At 38.6% G+C, this 18944-nt stretch overlaps 2 protein-coding genes across 4 annotated transcripts in view; both read right to left on the reverse strand.

Annotated features, from left to right (window-relative positions):
- Positions 1 to 1507: 1507 nt before the first annotated feature.
- Positions 1508 to 5550, reverse strand: rap2c (RAP2C, member of RAS oncogene family). The gene is made up of 3 exons (XM_041797528.1): positions 4588 to 5550; positions 3301 to 3586; positions 1508 to 2729 (listed from the first exon to the last, which is right to left on the reverse strand). Exons 1-2 carry the CDS (start codon positions 4858 to 4860, stop codon positions 3308 to 3310), a joined length of 552 nt encoding a protein of 183 aa, XP_041653462.1. The 5' UTR covers positions 4861 to 5550; the 3' UTR covers positions 1508 to 2729; positions 3301 to 3307.
- A 1687-nt stretch (positions 5551 to 7237) lies between these two features.
- mbnl3 (muscleblind-like splicing regulator 3) overlaps positions 7238 to 18944 on the reverse strand; it is a 49454-nt gene continuing 37747 nt past the window's right edge. For all 3 annotated transcript variants that reach the window (XM_041797525.1, XM_041797524.1, XM_041797526.1), the window contains exon 8: positions 7238 to 17759. In XM_041797525.1, the coding sequence (XP_041653459.1) occupies positions 17757 to 17759 (3 nt within the window). In that variant the 3' untranslated portion in view covers positions 7238 to 17756. The remainder of the gene's footprint in view (positions 17760 to 18944) is intronic.

The raw sequence follows: 18944 nt of genomic DNA on the forward strand, positions 1-18944 counted from the left end.
ATCTATTGTTTATGATTGTTATTTTCCCTAATTAAATGAATAGTTGCATGGTCTTCAAAAATCACAAACTGTGAAACTTTCATTCCCCACCTCTTCCATGTTAACAGATGGGACACAAGTCTGACTATACAGTTAAAATACATGTCAATTCAATTTTTGTCAAACCCAGAGTCTCTTGTGATAGTTGGCTATTATCATGATGATTAACACCAACAAAATTATTTTTCTGAGTTGCTTTTCTTTTAGCTAAAGAGCGTGTCTGTTATGACCTACAGCTTTGTTAATAAATACACTCACTGGCCATTTCATTAGGTACACCTAACTGGCACTAGGTTGGATCCCCTTTTGCCTTCATTTTTCATGGCATAGTTTCAACAAGGTGTTGGAAGCATTCCTCAGATTTTGGTCCATATTGCCATGATAGCATCATGAAGTTGCTGCAGATTTTTCAGCTGCACATCCATGATGTGCGTTTTCTGCATGTATTGGTTGTAATGTTGAACCAGTCTGATCATTCTCCTCCGACATAAACAAGGCCCTTTTGTCGACACAACTGCCGTTCACTGGATATTTTCCCTTTTTGCGTGATTTACATATACATCATCTCTGTATTTTTCTTAGTTAACTGTGTAGAATATCGCAATATATCACAATATCATGATATCCTGATATATCGCGATACTATCGTATCGTGACCCAAGTATTGTGATGCGTATTGCATCGTGAGGTTCTTGCCAATACTCACCCCTAGGTAACAAGCATTTGAACAGGTGTACCTAATAAAGTGGCAGGGGAGTAGCAGTCTAAACAGGATCATCTCACTTCCTTCACCTGCTTCTGTCTCTGCTTTCCCCTCTAAACCTTTTCAGCTCCAACACAGTTCCTACAGATCGTTGTTCATCATGAGTCTGGATCTTCTCGATCTTCTGCCTAGTAAAGATAAGTAACTAGATGTTGCTTAGTGCTGAGTTCATGGTGAATTAATGTTGGATCTTTATACATAACAGGGAGTACGGTTTAGACTTGCCCTCTTTGTAGTGTGTCTTGAAATGGCTGGTTATAAATTGGGGCTATTTAGATAAAGATTGATTGAGTCAAGGAGGAAAGGAAAGAGAAGACATCCCAGAATTTTGACTTTTTAACCAAAGGGATGAGCCCACTGTCAAAATGGTTGGGGACTAATTTAAAAGTTGACAGCCAAATGATGAATTGCTGTAGGATAAACATGTTCTGTCACATCATTAGGAAGTAGGAAAGGCCACTGTCAATAAAACGAAATGACTTCCTACATTTGTGGTTAAACAGAGAAACAGAGGGGAACTGAGGTTTCAGACATGGACAATGTAGTGACATTTCAGCTCAGTTAATTTGGTCACGCAGAACTGTGTCTTATTAGCATTCAATTAGCCCTACAACAAAAGAAAAAAAAAAGCCAACATGTTTATTACCAAATGATGACAGCTTTTTATCTTTGAGAACAAAAAAATAAAGAAACATGAGACCAGGGTGCAACAGAAATTATTTAAGGCTCTGTTAAATCCTCAGCTTCAAAAAACAAACCATGTACCATGAATCCTGATAAGTCACAAAAAGCCAAAACTAGTATAAAATCAAAATCAACTGGCTACCCATGTCATTAGTTTTTAATAAATAGGTTACTATAAGAAAAAGAAAAAAATACAAAGTTAAATCTGATTAACTGTGCCAGAACTTTTATCAAACCACATTGCAGCGAGTTATTCAATGGAAAGAAAATCAGCGTCTCCTGAATTTAAAGCAACACACGCCATATAGTCAAACACTAAAATATGCACTGTGAGCTTCCTTTGGTCGTTCCAAAATCATTCTCCCACAGAGAAAACTGAAACTGGAAGACCTGCGTCCACGCGATTCATGCCTTGCAGAGACTTAAACAGAATTCCGGCTAAAAACAGTAAAATGGCTCTTCCTTATCACTTCAAGTTGATTTAATAGAACATTTTTCCACTTTTAAGCATGCATGTTTTCAGGTATCGCTGCGTCAGGTTACTGCGATCATGAGAAGGTAAATTAAGGTACAGCAAAGAGATCTGCCAGATAAAGTAACCCTTGATATCAGTGTTACAGGTTTAATTCAAAAAGTCATACATCCTACCTACATTTAAAACCAATCCCTGTAACTGTAGTTACTGTCAGTATGAAGAACTATGTTTGACTATATTTTCAAAATAAAACAAACAGAGAACCCGGGCAGCACACTGGATGAAGCATGCATGCTTAAAAGTCAAAATGTTTAATATTGTGAAATACTTTGTCAAATCCAAAACTTGAGACATAATACAAGTAATAATAAAGTATATAATAGTGATTAAAGCAGCTTTAAAAAGAAGCTGCAACCACACAAACACTCCTGCGTATTATTTCTGGATACTTCTGACTAAAAGGATTAAAAAAAAAAAAGACTGAAATTCACAGATGGCCGTTCTCGCCTATTAAAAGTCCTTCTGTCTGACTCCATCCTGGGTCATTGCCAAGGCCGTAAAGGTTGCAGCAGAAAAGTCTCAACAGTTATGATATCAAAAATAGGAGCAAGGTCTTTCCTGTCAGATGCCTCATCACAGACAGTCAGAAACCACCGTGAACAGAAACTTTACCAGCTGCGGTAAGTTATGTCAGTAGGATTGAATGTCACTTGTCCCCAGGTTCATGGTTCATCAGAATCTTTGTGGTTTTCCAGACATCTGATGCATCTGTGAACAAAAGGTAAAACAATCAGCTCATTAACATTCAGTTTAAATGTCTAAATTTCTGTGGCTATCTGTGCATGCAGTGGGTAACACAGGCAACATCTGTGGCAGAATCTAAAGTGAACTTCCTGTTTTTGCACTCAAACTCTTCTTCAGGATGTCACTTTTTCCCCTCACTCACATACAGTCTACTCTGTTGGTGTCGACTCTTCAGGCTCTTTTTTTACCTCCTGGCCCCCTAGCTGCTCTTACAGTTGTGTTCCTCATGCCGCATACTTTCTGTGATCCTATGATAACAAGCTAAAACCAACGGTTTGCGCCTCACAGCACCACCCACTCATCATTCTCACTTCCAACAGAACCTCTCCTCTGCCTTACACTGCACTCAGACGACACAGTCATCTATGTGACACATTTCTCCTCAGCTTGTGAACTGTTTTTACACAGACACTGCAGGGACATTTTATCACATTTTGTAAAATTAGTGCACAGCCAACTGTGCTGTGCTTGTGAGCTCTGCGCTGCAGCATGAATGCAGCCATGCAAAGCAGAATAAGAATGACAGTGCTGGTACCTCTTCCTCACTGCACCACACAGGCTGTGCAGCACTGCTCCTGCTTCTCTGGCAGCGTGGAATAATTCATCTGTCGGACAATCTCTGCAAAAAGCTCGTCCACCATAGTCTTGCTCTTTGCAGAAGTTTCAATGAACGGACAGCCCCACTCCTGAGCCAGAGCTCGCCCATCTGACCCAGCGACCTCGCGCTCAGATTCCAGGTCCACTTTGTTCCCCACCAAGATCAAGGGCACCTTCTCAAAGCGCTTTACCCGCACTATTTGGTCTCGCATTGGTCTGATGTCCTGAAGAATGGAGAGGGAGAAGATATGAGGGTGTTTTTTTCATGCAGCAATAGCACAAATAATCAGTGAAGTTGTTCTCAAAATCCATTTCTTAGCATGTTTCCAATGTGTAGTGCATTTAAAATAGACAAGTGTGCATACAACGCTTAAAAATGGTCTTAATAAAGTAAAACACTCGGCTATATTTAACTTTTGTCTCTCTCTTGTAAGTTTGTTAGGAGTGTCTAGCACACTACTTCTGTGTCAACTACCTGCAATCACCATAAACAGTAGGTATATTACACTAATATGAAGACAAATGAGAAGAAGCATTGCTGGGTCTTTGTGGTTTCACATACAAGTGCTTTTTGGAAACTATTGGTTTGCTTTGCTCAGTTCATCTTGTGAATGGGTGGTTGCATGTGTAAAAAAAGGGTTTTAAAACTTTATTTTAAAGGCATTTCAATTACAGACAGATTATAGTGTGGCTTGGATTGCTTTTTGAAGGGCAATGGCAGTTTTGTTATTTTATTTTTTTTAACTTTTTTGAGCATAATTTTAAGAATAAAACCTTTTTCACTCATGCTACCACCAGATGAACTGATAATGCTAAATGTATTATACACAAGTATAACAGCTTTTGTCCTTATGTGGTTGTTTTCAAGATAAAAACATCTGAATTAAATACATATGATGGTTGAAACCTGTTTTAAATAGCATCAAATATCACAAAGCTGAGCATGCAGTGATGCCGTTTCTCTCCACAGTTGTTCTAAGATCTCTACAGAACTACTGGCTTTAAATGAGGATGCAATTCACTAAATCTTTTAATCTTTTAAGTGGAGTTATTTTCATATATAGCAAACTTAAACTGTGCAGGGTAATGTTATAAGCAGCCCTCATCATCTACAATGAATCACACCCCATCACAGTATCTTAATGCCCTGACTAAACGCTTTGCTATGCAGAGTTTCCACCTGTGTGAGAGTTCAGGTGTGTCAGGTGACTGTCAGATCAGGTACCTGGAATGACTGTTGGTTGACCAGACTGTAGACCAGGATGAAGCCCTGTCCGTTCTTGATGTACAGATCTCTCATGGAAGCAAACTGCTCCGTCCCCGCCGTGTCGAGGATTTCCAATACGGAAGGAGACGAGTCCACCTCGATCTCCTTTCGGTAAAAGTCTTCGATGGTGGGGTCGTATTTCTCGATGAAGGTGCCGGTGACAAACTGGACGGTCAGCGCGGACTTCCCGACGCCGCCGCTGCCCAGCACGACCACTTTGTATTCTTTCATTGGGGCAAACGAGGCAGGCTAACTTAGCAGCTAACGACTTAGCTTAACTACTATACTCGCTCCAGAAACATTTATCAGGCCCTTTCCGAGGTTACAAGTAAACTGAAAAATACAGGCGATATAAAATGATGTCTCGCCCTCTACATAAACCAAGACATACTTCCCATATGCATTTGACTTCCTTGCGTTGTGTAGCTCTTGAGAGGAAAAGTTGATGTCCGTTAAGTCTGATGTTAGCTAACGTTAAAGCTAGCTCGCTCCTGGCTGTTTTCGCTCAGTCCCATGCTCCAGACTCCAGCCTTTACATTTGATCTGATAAACCAGAAGTATCACGGACTCAAAGACGAACTTGCTGTCTAGCTATGACGGTGATAAACATTACACTTCCCTTCCAGACAGCATGCCAGCACCCCCTCAACTCACACACCAGCCCGCCGGTGTCGCAAAACGCAGCGCTGGGTAATGTCCGTCCGTTCGGGCCTGGTTCTGGTTCCGGCCCAGCCCGGCGCCTCGGCAACCGGGCGTGCTACCGACGGACAAACTGTAGATCAAAAATTATCATCCCAGGGTCCATCAGCCACAGTTTGACGCCTCTCCGAGGATGTTTGACTCCGTGCAGGGCTGGTTTGACTACAGAAAGGAAGCCTTTTTTCCACCAACTGATTTCCTGAAGCTAACAGCCTCGTTTCCGCTAACGACAGCAGCACTTCTTGTGCGACTGTTTTCAAAATAAAAGCTCCATGCACTTTTTGAATTACAAACTTTAAACGATAAAAATCTTAAACTTAATCTAACCTTTCATGTCGAATTTCTTGCTAAAAATGAACATTTTACAACACTTTTATAATTGTTTATTTTGGATAGATTACAGGAGTCCTGACCAGGGGCGTAGCTTGGGATTTTTTGCCCTCAGAAAGAGCCCCCCTAGTCCGCTAGCCAAACAAAAAAATACATTGCCTTATTTAAAAAAATATCTATGAATTATATTGTATTTTTTGACTGTGATTTCCCTAAATCAATGAACAAAATATTTACTATGGTTAAATTAAACATACTTGTATTATTTCCTTCACATTGGTTTGTGTTTATTAGTCTATTCCCAAAGTATGAGACAATATACACCATTCTAGCTTTCTAAACCCCACATTAGAAAAATGTTTACAATAGTGCATTATCTATTTCTTCACCACTCTTTATGCACCTAACTTACTATATGTTAAAACAAGATGCCAACCATTTTGTTTTATTTCCTCTTGTTTTCTTACACCCACTGACATTAAGATGCTTTTGATTCAATAATGACACTAATTACAAGTAAAACACACTTTACATGCAAGGCTTCTCAAGGGCAATCAGCACCATGGTTGTGACCAAGGCCACCCATAAGGATGGATAAAGTGGAGAGCTGTGATGAGCATATGTATTTTTTAACCAAAATAAAAATAAATATTTTCTTTATTCATTTATGCCGTTGTACACAACCTTCTTCAAAATGTAAACCTCTTTTCATAAAACAGAATTACCTAGGGTAAAGGTCAGGGTAGGGTAAGTGGTTAGTTGCAAATGCACAGGAAATGCACAGAGGGAGCGTGACATGAAAGGGTATGAGAAGACGCAGTATGACACAAGGCCTGCAGACCGCAGCAACAGCTGTTTCCTGGAAAGGTGCCTGGCAGGGAAGAAGTGGCTCATTACTGCCATCACTGTGGTATAATGGTAGATGGTTTCATTTCAGGCCTAGAGAGGAGCCTGACAGTGGGGATATGTAGCCAGACTGCTCTCTGCTATAACGTGACGTAATCAGAAAAGTCACAAGAGGAACCGCTTTGTCCACAGGGGGGTGCCAAAATCGAGAGTAACTGAAAGTTTCAAATAGGAGCTTTAATCAAGCTAAAACATTTGTGGAGGATTTATTTGCTAACATTGAAATATTGATTTAGAAGTGCTCTCTGGAGAGTGTCAGGGAATCTAGTGTTGAAAAATTGTACAAAGAAGTCAGTAAAACACTTGACAAGTTCCTCAAAATTTCTGCATGATAAACTTTCAGTGGGATGCTACATGTGTTGTCACATGATTAGTGATATCAGATATACTTAATACGTTACTATTATTAATTAAAAACAACTTCTTTGAACACCTGTTTTGTTGAAGGTAATATTAAAAATGATGTAACTTGATGCAGAAGCAGCTTTTATGTACTATTACAGAATACTGCTGGTGTTTGCAAATAAGACATTTGTTTCTATACAATAACATAAATAACAAACCAATTAAAACATCAGAACTTCAGACATAAAAACCAGATATCTCTTTAAAAGGAACATAAAATAGAGAATCAACAACACACACCACAAGAGGGTCACAATTATGTGTTTTATTAAAGGTCAAACAGAAATTTCAGAACTCATTATAGGCACAGTAACTCACTCTTAATAGCTATACACTGCAAAATAAATTGGCATGAAGCACAGCAGCACACACGAGCACCACAAGCAGAAAGCAAGTGAAAGGATTGATGACAGCAGTCACTTTGTGTCTGTCCTAGAGGGTCACAGACAGTTTTTCATATGGCTTAGTCCCGAACAGTCTTTGGCCCTCATTGTCTCTCACAGGTTGCCATTTGGTCTGTGAATTTACCCAGTTCGATAACAACTCACCAACAAAGTATTTTTTTTATAAAGGGACGTGTTTGACACGTGACACATGTGCCTAAAAAGTCAACTTAAATATAGAGCATTTAAGTAAAATCAAACCTTTCATTATAAAGGCACAATTACAACTCAATTATTTGAACATAATGGTAAGAATGAACACATTTCAAAATAAAATCACAGTCTTATTCACTTGTTGGTGAATGGGAACCCACAGTTTGATAAGTGCACTCTAGTTCTCCACATGTGTAGTCAGAGGGCTGTGAATGTTTTCACAAGCATGATTCAGTCCATCAAGCGCTAGGACAAGTGCCATGGCAACAAAATCGTTGGCTTAAACAGCATTTGAAGAGCATCGCATGTTTAAATGTAGAGGAATAGAGCTGTGAAAGATGTTGTTGCTTCTGCTGCAGGAGATACATCAGAATAAAACAGGTTGTTTGACATTGGACTTCAATCCTGAGGAGAATTCAGATTTATGGTTGTTTTATGACGATGAAAACAAAGAAGCAAAGAACTTCACGAAATGGCAAATAAAAGTGGCTTATGAATGCATCTCACATTCAGATCCCTCAGAGGTGGGTTTAAACACCTTCTCCATTTTTCAGCCTGCAGGTGGCACTCCTCTTCACTTTATTCCCAAAAGGCTCTGTTGCAGACCTCTATAATGGGGCACCTCAACTATGGGGTAGGAAGTGACGTACAACCCCCAAGCCAGAACCAGAATGACATACTAAATGACATATATTTTCTGCTCGCTATTGTAATAAATGGCTATTTTGCAGAAAAGCAGAATTTTATTAATAAAAATTGAAAATTTACTGAGGGGTACACATTTAAATCTTATATATCACAAACTAAGGAAAACCCAAAGAGGGTTAGGCATTCGAAGCCTAAAGGTCAGGGTAAAGGGGAGGGAACACACCACAAACTAAGGAAAAACCCAACAAGGATTTTCACATCACCACCTGGCCCATGCTGGAGGTCACTTCATTGTAGAGGTCTGCAACAGATGAACCTGAAACGCCCCTACAGAGGTTCTGCAGCTGGATGCCTCTCCTTTATTTTGCATGACTGTAGATACTGCACAGGAATTATCATTGATGCAGTTGTAGGGTCAGTGTTAGGGCTAGTTTTTACATTTTTTTCCCAAATGTTTCCTCAAATCAACCTTTTGGTTGAGCCAATTTTCCCCATAAATGAAAGTCTAAAAAGAATTTTTAAAGCAAAGTGCTCATATTTTATCGCTTGGCAAAGTCATGCTTGGCAAAGAGCAGGGCTCTAGCAAACAAAAAGACAAAGCAATATGTATCTGCTGTAATAAAATGACAAACATACTTATATCATTAACAATACATTGATTTGATTTTTTAATCAACTCTTTCATCTATATTTATTCAAAATAAATTTTGAGTATTTTCAACATAGTTATGTACATAAGTGCAAACAAGGTGAACGTTACACATTCGTATACACCTTAGCAAGGATCGACATCACCCAGCACAGCTGGGCAGGAAGAGGCTTCTGGACAACCTTTCAGGCAAAACTGAAGAAATGAAAGCTCACACAGTTTCCACCCACAGGAAACTGGGCGCAGACCATCCAGGTGAGTGAGGACTTTTAAGTAAAACTTTACAGGAAAAGATGAGCCTCCTTCAGTCGTCCAAAAGCCGATTTTCCTCCCTGACAGACAGGTGTTGGCATTAAAAGCCCAAATCCATTCTAAAGTCTCAAAACAACATGTATAAGAACAAAAATGATTTAAGTGAAATAAACAAAAAAAACAAACACCTGATCTCCCCTAAGGACCTTTGGATATATCAAGGATTTCTTACAAAATATTCAATAACGTCAAGACAAACTAATTAGACATTCCCTTTTTGAATAAGTTAGTGTTGTATGTGATTTCTATGAATGTGAAAAAAAAATCACAATTAGGATAATAGAAAGGTAGCCATGTTGTCATATTGTTGCCATAGCAACAGCAACTATTACATTAACAATGACCCCATCATTGTATACAAATGATTTAAATGTATCTTCTACACAAACTATCAACTATGTATAAATGAATTTTGTATTATTTCCATGCTGTGATTTCTATGTCAGATAAAAAATCTTAAGTTAACGTTAATACATGTCACTGTCATACACAGCTATCAATTCTTTATACAGTGAGCCGGATATAAGGCCCTTTTTTGTTTGTGCCCGGGCATCACACGTCTGCTCAGGATCAAATTCACCCTCTGAATGCAAAAGGACCTGCACACAATGAGCAGAGCTTTTTGCATATTTCACACTGATGATTCATGTCTGTGTGGAAAAAATACCAGGCCTAAAAAATATCAAGTAGGACACGATGAGAGAAGGAAAGAGGTAAAAGCAACTTTTCCTACACCAAAACACAAATTCCCCCTTTGAGACACTCTGGTGCATGAATACATGCCACTAAATGTACTTAAATCAAACGCCCACAGGAGGCACAATGTATTAGTCAAGTATTTTTTTTTTCCAGCTGGACAGCAGTCAGTGAAGGCAAAATGATGCAAAGGGGGCAAGGAGACAAAGGCTGGATTATTTCTTGGCTGGACAAAGCTTCAAACAAGAAAATTTATCCGGACATTCTTATAATCACAATTTCATTGAGCGGGAGGGAGCGTTTCTGTCCAGATTCTTCAACGAGTAAAGAAATTCAGCAGAGAAGTCCATCAACTATCAGAGGTAAAGGAGAAGTATGTTTCTATATGGAAAACCCCATTGCTTATCATATGAATGACACCAGAAAGAAAACAAAATACCTCAAGTTTTATTTTATAACAGATAGAAAGGTAATGCTGGACTAGGTAAGTGCTTCAGCTTTTGGGAGAATACATGTGTTTACACTCTTTCTGGGGTGATATATAAGCATCATTTCTGTCCCATGTCTGCTCACGTAATGAGCTTGAACCAGGAGACAGCTTTCTTAAAGACTTAGCTTGTAAGACTGAAAAGCTAGTCTAATTCTTTCCCTGTTAAAGAGCCAGGTCAGTTTACTTTACTGAAGATGAATCGCTCTGCTGGCAGGTAAACAGCCAAATAAGACATAACTATGTTGGAGAAAGTCAGAGTCGGTGAGTTTTGCCCCCACTGAAACCAGTTATCAGTGTTTATAAGTGGGAAGCCTGTTAAGGATAACCCTTTTGTTGCAGCAGTAGCGCCTCCTACTGGATGGTCTCCAGGCAGTTACTTTTTTTATTCTATCATATGAAGATCCTCAAAAAAATTCGCAATTATAGCATCATGATAATTCTGATATTGTTTAGCTTCATTGTGGGCACTTTAGCAAGTAGGATAATAAAACTGCTTATCAAAGACATGGTACTGTAAGGGGCTAGTGCTTGTATAACATACACATTAACTTCAAAAGTACAGTTTTGGTCTACCTTTTCTGAGAGAAGCAGATATTTTTTAAAGGAATCACCCCATCCATCAACCCACATATAAACCTGAACTTGGCACAAAAAGTAAGGACATTTGTGTTTGATAGATTACTTCTTTGTTGTAACAATAAATCTTATACCGTTGGAAAGCTTGTTTATTTCCCTTTTAATGGTGTCTCATTTGTAAAGAACATACATTTGTGGGATGAGCAGTAGAGCTGAGTATGTGGGCTGCACTCATTAATAAAATGCCAAATCTTCTCTGCCAATGCAAAAACGGCTTACTTTGCAGTTGCTAATGACTCTTGTTTTGAGCTTCTGGTACCCTCATGTGATAACCATCAGGTGCCTGAATGTCATGATTGGAGGCAATCTCAATGCAGAGAGATTACAGAGATGAGATTCTCCAGCCAGTGGCAATCCTGTGGTTCTTCCACTCACAACTGAGGCTCCTGCTTGTTAAATGAATACATTATTAAATTGACAATATGTCTTGTTATACAACCCAATTACTCAGTTCTACTGCTCATCCCACAAATGCATGTTCCTCACAAAGGTGGCACCATTTAAAGGGAGATAAACAGGCTTTCCTATGGTATACAATTTATAACCAAGAAGCTTTGGTATAACAAATAAATAATCAACCAAACACAAATTTAAATTTCCTTACTTATTGTGCTAAGTTTATATAACAAAACATATATAATGTCTGAATAGTATTAGCATGCTGCCTATGGTACTTCAGAAATAGTCTTTATAGAGTGAATCATTAGATTTCAACATCAATTCACTATTATTTAGAATGAACTCTGTTCTCTGAGATAGTATCAGCAGCATTTACAACTCAACTAAAGCTGAGGTCAGACTACATGTTTTCAGCCTGATTGTGGCCTGACCTGACTGACGGTCGTAGAGAAAAGGGACCAGCCGACCCTGAAAATCTGGCTTGTCCCATCTCTAAGACACCTCATGACCTCTCTTCTTAAGGTTTAGCCTGTCTGATTCTGTCCTGCCTTCTATGATTTGTTCAGTGATGTCGGGGACTAGGGATGCACGATTTGGCTTTTTGCTGACATCTAATGTGTGGATATTAACAGATTCATTTTAATATAAGTACTGATATTTAAATGTGTATTTTAGACCTAAAAATTCAGTCCTTAAAATACATTTTAAAGCTTAACAATAAAAAATTAAACAATCTTTAGTCCTCTAAGCACTTTTAAACGTAGGGGTTGACTGATTATCCGTCTAACTGATTATTGAGGCTGATATTTGGCATTTGACTGATTTTGGTATCTGCATTTTATTTTACAGATATATGCTAAAATTAATTAATCAAAAGTGTGCTACTCTGGCTCCACTGCAAGGTTTTTCTTCCACAATCTGATTGGCTAAATGCCACATGAATACCAGCCAATCAGTAATAAAGCCTGGGTATCACTGACACAGTGGATATACAGCATCAATTCCTGTTTTCCTGCTGCTACTATGGTGCACTGTACCATTCCTTATTCTGATTGGCTGAGCGCTAAAATGTAAATTTTCCTTCCATTTTTGATCATGCATTTTTTCTTCTGCCACCCAATAATAAATACATATCAGTTCTAAATATCAGTTAATGGTCTCACAACCTATTCATACATGCTGCCAATGTTTATTCATTTATTACAGTCAATAAATGATATGATATTAGCAGCCCATAGCTTGTTTTTCAAATAATCTGTCCTATATTCTACCATCCAAATGTCTGCAGTGCTTCCTATGGACACTGTAAATTCATAGGCATTTTCCTGCATTACAAGTGTCAGATTGGCTAGAATTTGATATTTTGTGCCGATTTCTGTAGTCTTACACCAAAATCTGGCTTTGTTCAACTACTTTGAACTTGTGACAAGCAAGCACACCTCTAAAACACCTTTAGCAGATAAACCAGTTGCAGTGGAGAAATACTCTCTAATGAGGCTGAGTCCCAGCATCCCAGCACAAAGCAGCTCTGACACAGGGAGACGGAGGCAGGGTTTTTGGTCAGTGAGCATGCAAGTTTGCTCAGCTTTGCTCAAAGACTCAGTAGGAACAAGCAGAAAAAATGGGTTTAACTTACGCTGTTTACTGTAACAAAATCACTCTGTTAGGTTAGGCTACTTATTTATCTGCCCCAGTGGCTGGTAAGTTGTTAGAATTCACCTGATACTGCATAAAACCTGCATTTAGCTGGTAGCAGAGGCTTATTTCCCACCATAATGTAGATATTGAAGTTATGCCAATGATATTGTGCATCCCTATCAGGGACATTTAGGAACCAGAGCACTGAGTGCTCTGCACACACAGCAGTCACAGATGTAAACAAACTAAACGGCAAATCAAATAAAGAGCGATGAAGTTGGTGCAGTGAGATGTGACTATCAGAGAGGAAAAGTTTTTCAGACTGTAACAACCTCTCTGCCTTTATGATGTGACACAGAGACGTGTCACACTGACTGACCGCGAACCTCTGTGTAGGCTTCATATCTGTCAGTCAAGTCACGCCACAAATTTATGGCTCTGACTGCCTAATCTGACAAATTGACCATCACAACAGACAAAAGAAATCCTGTGGTGTGACCTCAGCCTAAGATGTAATCCATTGTTTCTCTGGACACGTATTTATGCACACAACTCTATCATTCAAGTCTTTCCATAAACCCTGTCTTAGAGAATTAAATACTACAGATTTAATTCATTGTTATAATAATTCATGATATAGCATGTCTATTTTTGTGCACTGTTCTGTTCTTACAGTGTACTGAAAACAGTGGTTTGAGGAGACTTTAAAGAGGCACATTTGAATTTAGATATGAATGACTTTAGTCAAGTTTCTGCAGCTTTCATGTCAACATTTCACAAACAGCAATTCTTACAGGCTTTTTTCTGCTTTGTGGTTACTTTAAACAACCAGAAATTAAACATGTGATACTTTTCCATTTCAAGGCTTTACCATTACTTTGTTTTGGTAATAACATCTGTGGCTGCCATAATCAGGCTGATAAAGTTTGACGAAATGCACACAGTGGTAGAAAAATGACACAATACAAAGTCGAACTGGACAGTTCAAGTCCTGACCTTCCTCTCTAAAGAGCCATGAAACTTATAAACTCTTGTGCCACTCACTCAACCCAAAAGCTGCATGAAAGACAAGAATCACACAAAGGGCCCTTTTCAAAACAGATCTCTTAATTTAAGAGGGAATTATTTGGGTATTGCATTAAACAGTGCAGCTCTTTGCATATACCATCTCTTGGCACACACTGTCATTAGGCACAACATCAGGAAACAAATCCAGCTTCAATTTTGTGCAACCACTATTACATCGGATAAAGAGATCAAGATTTATGTTTGTAGTTATCAATATGACAGTTGTCGATTCTAAGTGAGCTAAACACGGTACGTCTGGGTTTGTGGCTTAAGCCAGAAGTAATTTTCGCAAAAATAAGAAACTCAAATAAGCTTGCAGATTGTCTTTCTTTTACACCATTATTAATCAAATGATGGCTTTCAAAAAAACAATCACTCAAATTGAACAGTTTCATAATTCAAGCTTTCACAGAGAATATAACCTCACTGCTTGAGTCAGTTTTTCTCTTTAATCAAGAATACATAAACTTCCTAATTTTATCCTGTTTAACTATGAGCTGACTGTATCCTAATCTGTTGACACTTCAGTTTTTAAAGTTGTTCCTTTACATGAAAGATAATCCTCATCTGCTGCTAGGATCCAGAAAGTTAATAAGATACTGACTATAAAATAAAGGGACTATTCTGAACATAGTTCACGTTTATGAAACAACATTACCTTAAAGTGGTGACCACTGTTACAATTGGATTTTCTTACAATATGAGCTATGATCATATACACAGCATTTGTGTAACAACAGACACTGCCTTTTGTTGTAAATAACTAAGTTTTCAACTGGTAAATGTATGCTGTTAAGTGTTTTAAATTACTGTGGAAACGGAGTCTCCTCAACAGCTTAGCAGACAAATTAAAGGCACAAACAAATTAATGATGACTCACCCAGTACGTTTACATGTTCAGTTAAGTCAAGCTCCAGGTAGGATATTTAACTGGACTACTGTACTTGCCTCAGTGTAAGTGCAGTGTTGGAGAATCAGTTTGTAGGCAGAAGTATCCCCACCTCTACTACAGTAGTTGGTGATATACCCCCTTCAGCTAGTCACTACGTATCTTCTTCCTTATGACCTTGCTAACAAGTTTGCATCATGTAGATAGGCAGCAATCTGTTTGTATGGGGAATGAACTAACCTTATGAAAACATGGATGAATATAACAGTTCTGTACAGTTTGCATATACTCTATGCCTTACCTCTGGCAAATATGCAATGCACTCTATCTCTCTAGCACAGGGGTGAGCAACATGTGGGCCCAGGGCCACATGCTCTCAAGTCAATTTCTGATTTCAAACAACATGAGGACTAGTGCTGTCAAAATTTTAGATTAGTTTTGATTAATTAATCACAGAATGAAAAATGTGATTAAAAATGTATGCTGTGTAAGGCTGCGTGTCGATGCACTCGCAGTGCTCAGACCCTTTTTCCATAGTGTTTCTCACCAGTATTTATTGTTGCTACATTTCAAAAAATGAATCCCACTTTCCTTGGTAGAAAGTGCAACATTGTTTTAAAATAGCTCTATGTGCTTAATATTTCTGCATTTCAAGGAAATGCCACACAGAAGTCACACAGACTATACAGAAATCCTGTCTTGACACAGGCAGCAGCTGCAGCCATGAAAACTATCCTTGAGAAATGACACAGTAAGCAGTCAGATCAGTTTCTGTTACACTATAGTCAGAAGTCCTGCCCCTTTTTGATTCTGATTGGAAGTGAGGGAGAAGCGACATTGACGAGCACAGCGTTGTTGAAAAAGTTGAACTGTATTCAACTTAGGAAACCTTAAAGTGTGGTGACAAAAACAGCTGATGCTGAGGAGTTTCTTCCGCCCAGGGCACTGAGCGCTTGGAACGCTGGACTACATTGGTTTTGAATTAAAAATAAGCGTTGCCAGTGCTAAAAAAGCTGGCTATAGACACAGGCCCTAATCACCCACTGATGCCATCACACAGCTGGCCAAAGTAGCTTTGGAACTTCAACTAGAACACATGAAAAAAATCTCTGTGCTCTTTAGTTCCATAATTTTATAGATAAAATCCATATTCTACAGATTAACACCATCCTGGATTGACTATTAAGTGTCCAATACTCCTGTTCTTTAAAAGCTAATAAAACATTTTGATGCCATTTAGAAACATGTCCTTTCTGATTGCTCTGTTGCTGCTATCATTAAGTCTACCATCAACGCAATCTTTCTCAAATCATTGACGTGTGATTAATTTGGTTCAATCAATTTCAAAGCCTGTAATAATCAGATCAACTACTTTAATAGACTGACAGCACTAATGAAGATACATAGCATGAATCTGCCATGAAACGTTGCAAGTATTCTCATAATAATAGGTGTGATTTCTGATATGTTTGTTTTTTGTGAAATTAAAAATAATAGGCTGTGTTTCTGTAAAACTCTTTAGTGAAGCATTACTAAAAGCATTTGAAAACATAATAAAATATACTTTTAAATATGTACATGTTCTGTTCATTTAATTGAAAAAAGTAGCTGAAATTGGCTTTAAATAAAAATCAATTTATAATTAGTGTTCACATTTGATTTTAGTGTAGTTTAATAAATTCTGATTAAAGCTATGTATTTGTACCTTTTGTTACATTGTAACAAAAAAATCAAAATCGTCTGCTAAAGAGCATGTAACATTTTTAACTTTCTTCCCCATCTGCAATTAGAATAATTGAGTGAATATATGTGGCCCTATTGGAGTCCAAAGTTGCCCATCCCTGCTCTAGCTTACGGTGCAATCAGAGAGCAGACAACAATGTGACTTCTGCTAAAGCTAGCATCAACCTCCAGGTCAAAACCCGACATGAAAACTTTGAAACATGTGCAGAAAACCTTGTCAAGTTCGGTCTGTCTGAGATGTATACATGTTGAAGTAAATCAAAACCGCATTACCCTGGTGTGTTAGTCCCACTATCTAAAAAGTCCAGTTCTAGTCAGACTGATATAATGACTTTTTCTAAGTGCATGTAAACGTACTGACTGATGATTCACCAGGCAACATGAGACCATGAAAGCAGACTGAATGATGAACATGGTACGACATGAACGTTACATTTATAGCCATCTTTAAACGTAAACATGATATGATATGAAACACTCTAGTGATGTTCTTTGACCAGCAAGAGCTCTGATAAAACAGTCCGCGCTCCCATAGTTAACTTTCAGAGTTTCTCACTTTGGAACAGTCAAATGTGTCGGGTCGCCTCGTGTGATGGCTTCAACCCGTAAAGGGCATGTAGTCATAAGTGTGTACATGTCTGCTGCACTTTAAGGTAAGGGGATGTATGGCTGTAAGAAGGAGGGAGCTCTATTGCTCAGCCTGATCAGGATGGCTGCTTCAAAGCAACAGGAACACGTCCAGGCTTGTATTGCGTGAACTGTTGCAGCTTTCTATTTTAAATAAAGTTGTACAAGAAGTTTCACTATGTCACTCCATCAGTGTGTGCTGTAGGCGAGGCACATGTTTGTTGAATTCACCCCGCATCCCTGGTGGTGTGGGGCTTTAACTGGGGTTTCGGGAAAGGCTTACTGAGTTTAGCGCCACTGGAGCCGCCACCAGCAGCTTGGAGACGGGACAGAAATGGGTTTCCATGGGAACGCACTGGAGCTCCACTGGATCAGGGGTCAGAAGCTCTGAGGGGTCTACTGGAGGAGAAAAAGAGATGGATGAGAAGAGGAGCAGAGGGACCACAATGACACAAAGATCAAATCAGTACGCTACAGTGGAGAAAAGAGTATGAGGAAATTATTGAGTCAAACACTTATATGTTTAAGGGTTCACAATTCAGCCAGTATTTGATTTTGTAGATCAAATGACTACATCAAAGGGTGAAATAAAGGCATGTATTATAAAAAAAAATTTAAGTATAAAACATCAGTGTTACAAAAGCTGTACTAGTCTTAAAAAATGTGCCATGTTGTGAAATAATGTTTTAAGTTTTATTCTTTATTTTTTTTTTATCAAATTTTGACTATCTAATCTAGATCAGAGGTGTCCAGTGTTTTTTATTAAGGGCCACATACCAAAAAATACAAGGATGACCACATCAATATGACATTTATCAGATGTATTTGTTGCTTAGTTGCAGCTAAAATCACTCAATTTCCTGATGTTGCTCTTCAAAATAAAAGTCCTCAATGATGATTAGCATGGACTTTTATTGTGACAGATTTGGCAGGATTCAAATGTGTTAATCCTTGGATACTTTACTAAACGTAAGCATTGTAATGCTAACTGACATTAGGGATTGAACTGTGGGTGTGTGTATTGAGACAGCCACAACCTGCTTCTTTTAATAATCCAGGACTAAAGACAAGTGAAATACAGATTAAAACACACCTTCAGCAGGTTGGATGTTTGTTCCTGCTGCATCTGGTTCAGGTGAAAAATAGACAAGCAGTAGAGCAATTAGCCTGCCCCCTGACCTTACAGTGAACTCTGACTAGAACACAGCTGCCTGTCTCTGTGCCAGAGCAGAGAGATTGAAGTTGGGGATTAAATTTACTCTTCTCTGGCGCAAATCTCTGTTATGATGCTTTCAGTGACCTGCAGCCCACCGTGGTTGATGTATTTGGGAAATTCACCTCACAATAAACAAAAACACAGCATGTAGCTGGCTGTTAACTTTCACTGAAGGCAGTGACATCGGCTAACAACAGGCTGTAGTGAGATGAACTGCTCAGTGATTTTACATCAATGTACTGTTGGGGGGGGGCGGGGTAATTCCTTTATGTGCCTATATTTGCCCTGCTAAAATTAAACCAAGCCATGAAAGAGGTGAATAACTTTCCAACTGTCTAAATCCAAAATCCACTCACATACATAAATCT

Source organism: Cheilinus undulatus, linkage group 10 (assembly GCF_018320785.1).
Source record: "Cheilinus undulatus linkage group 10, ASM1832078v1, whole genome shotgun sequence".
NCBI classification, from domain to species: Eukaryota; Metazoa; Chordata; class Actinopteri; order Labriformes; family Labridae; genus Cheilinus; species Cheilinus undulatus.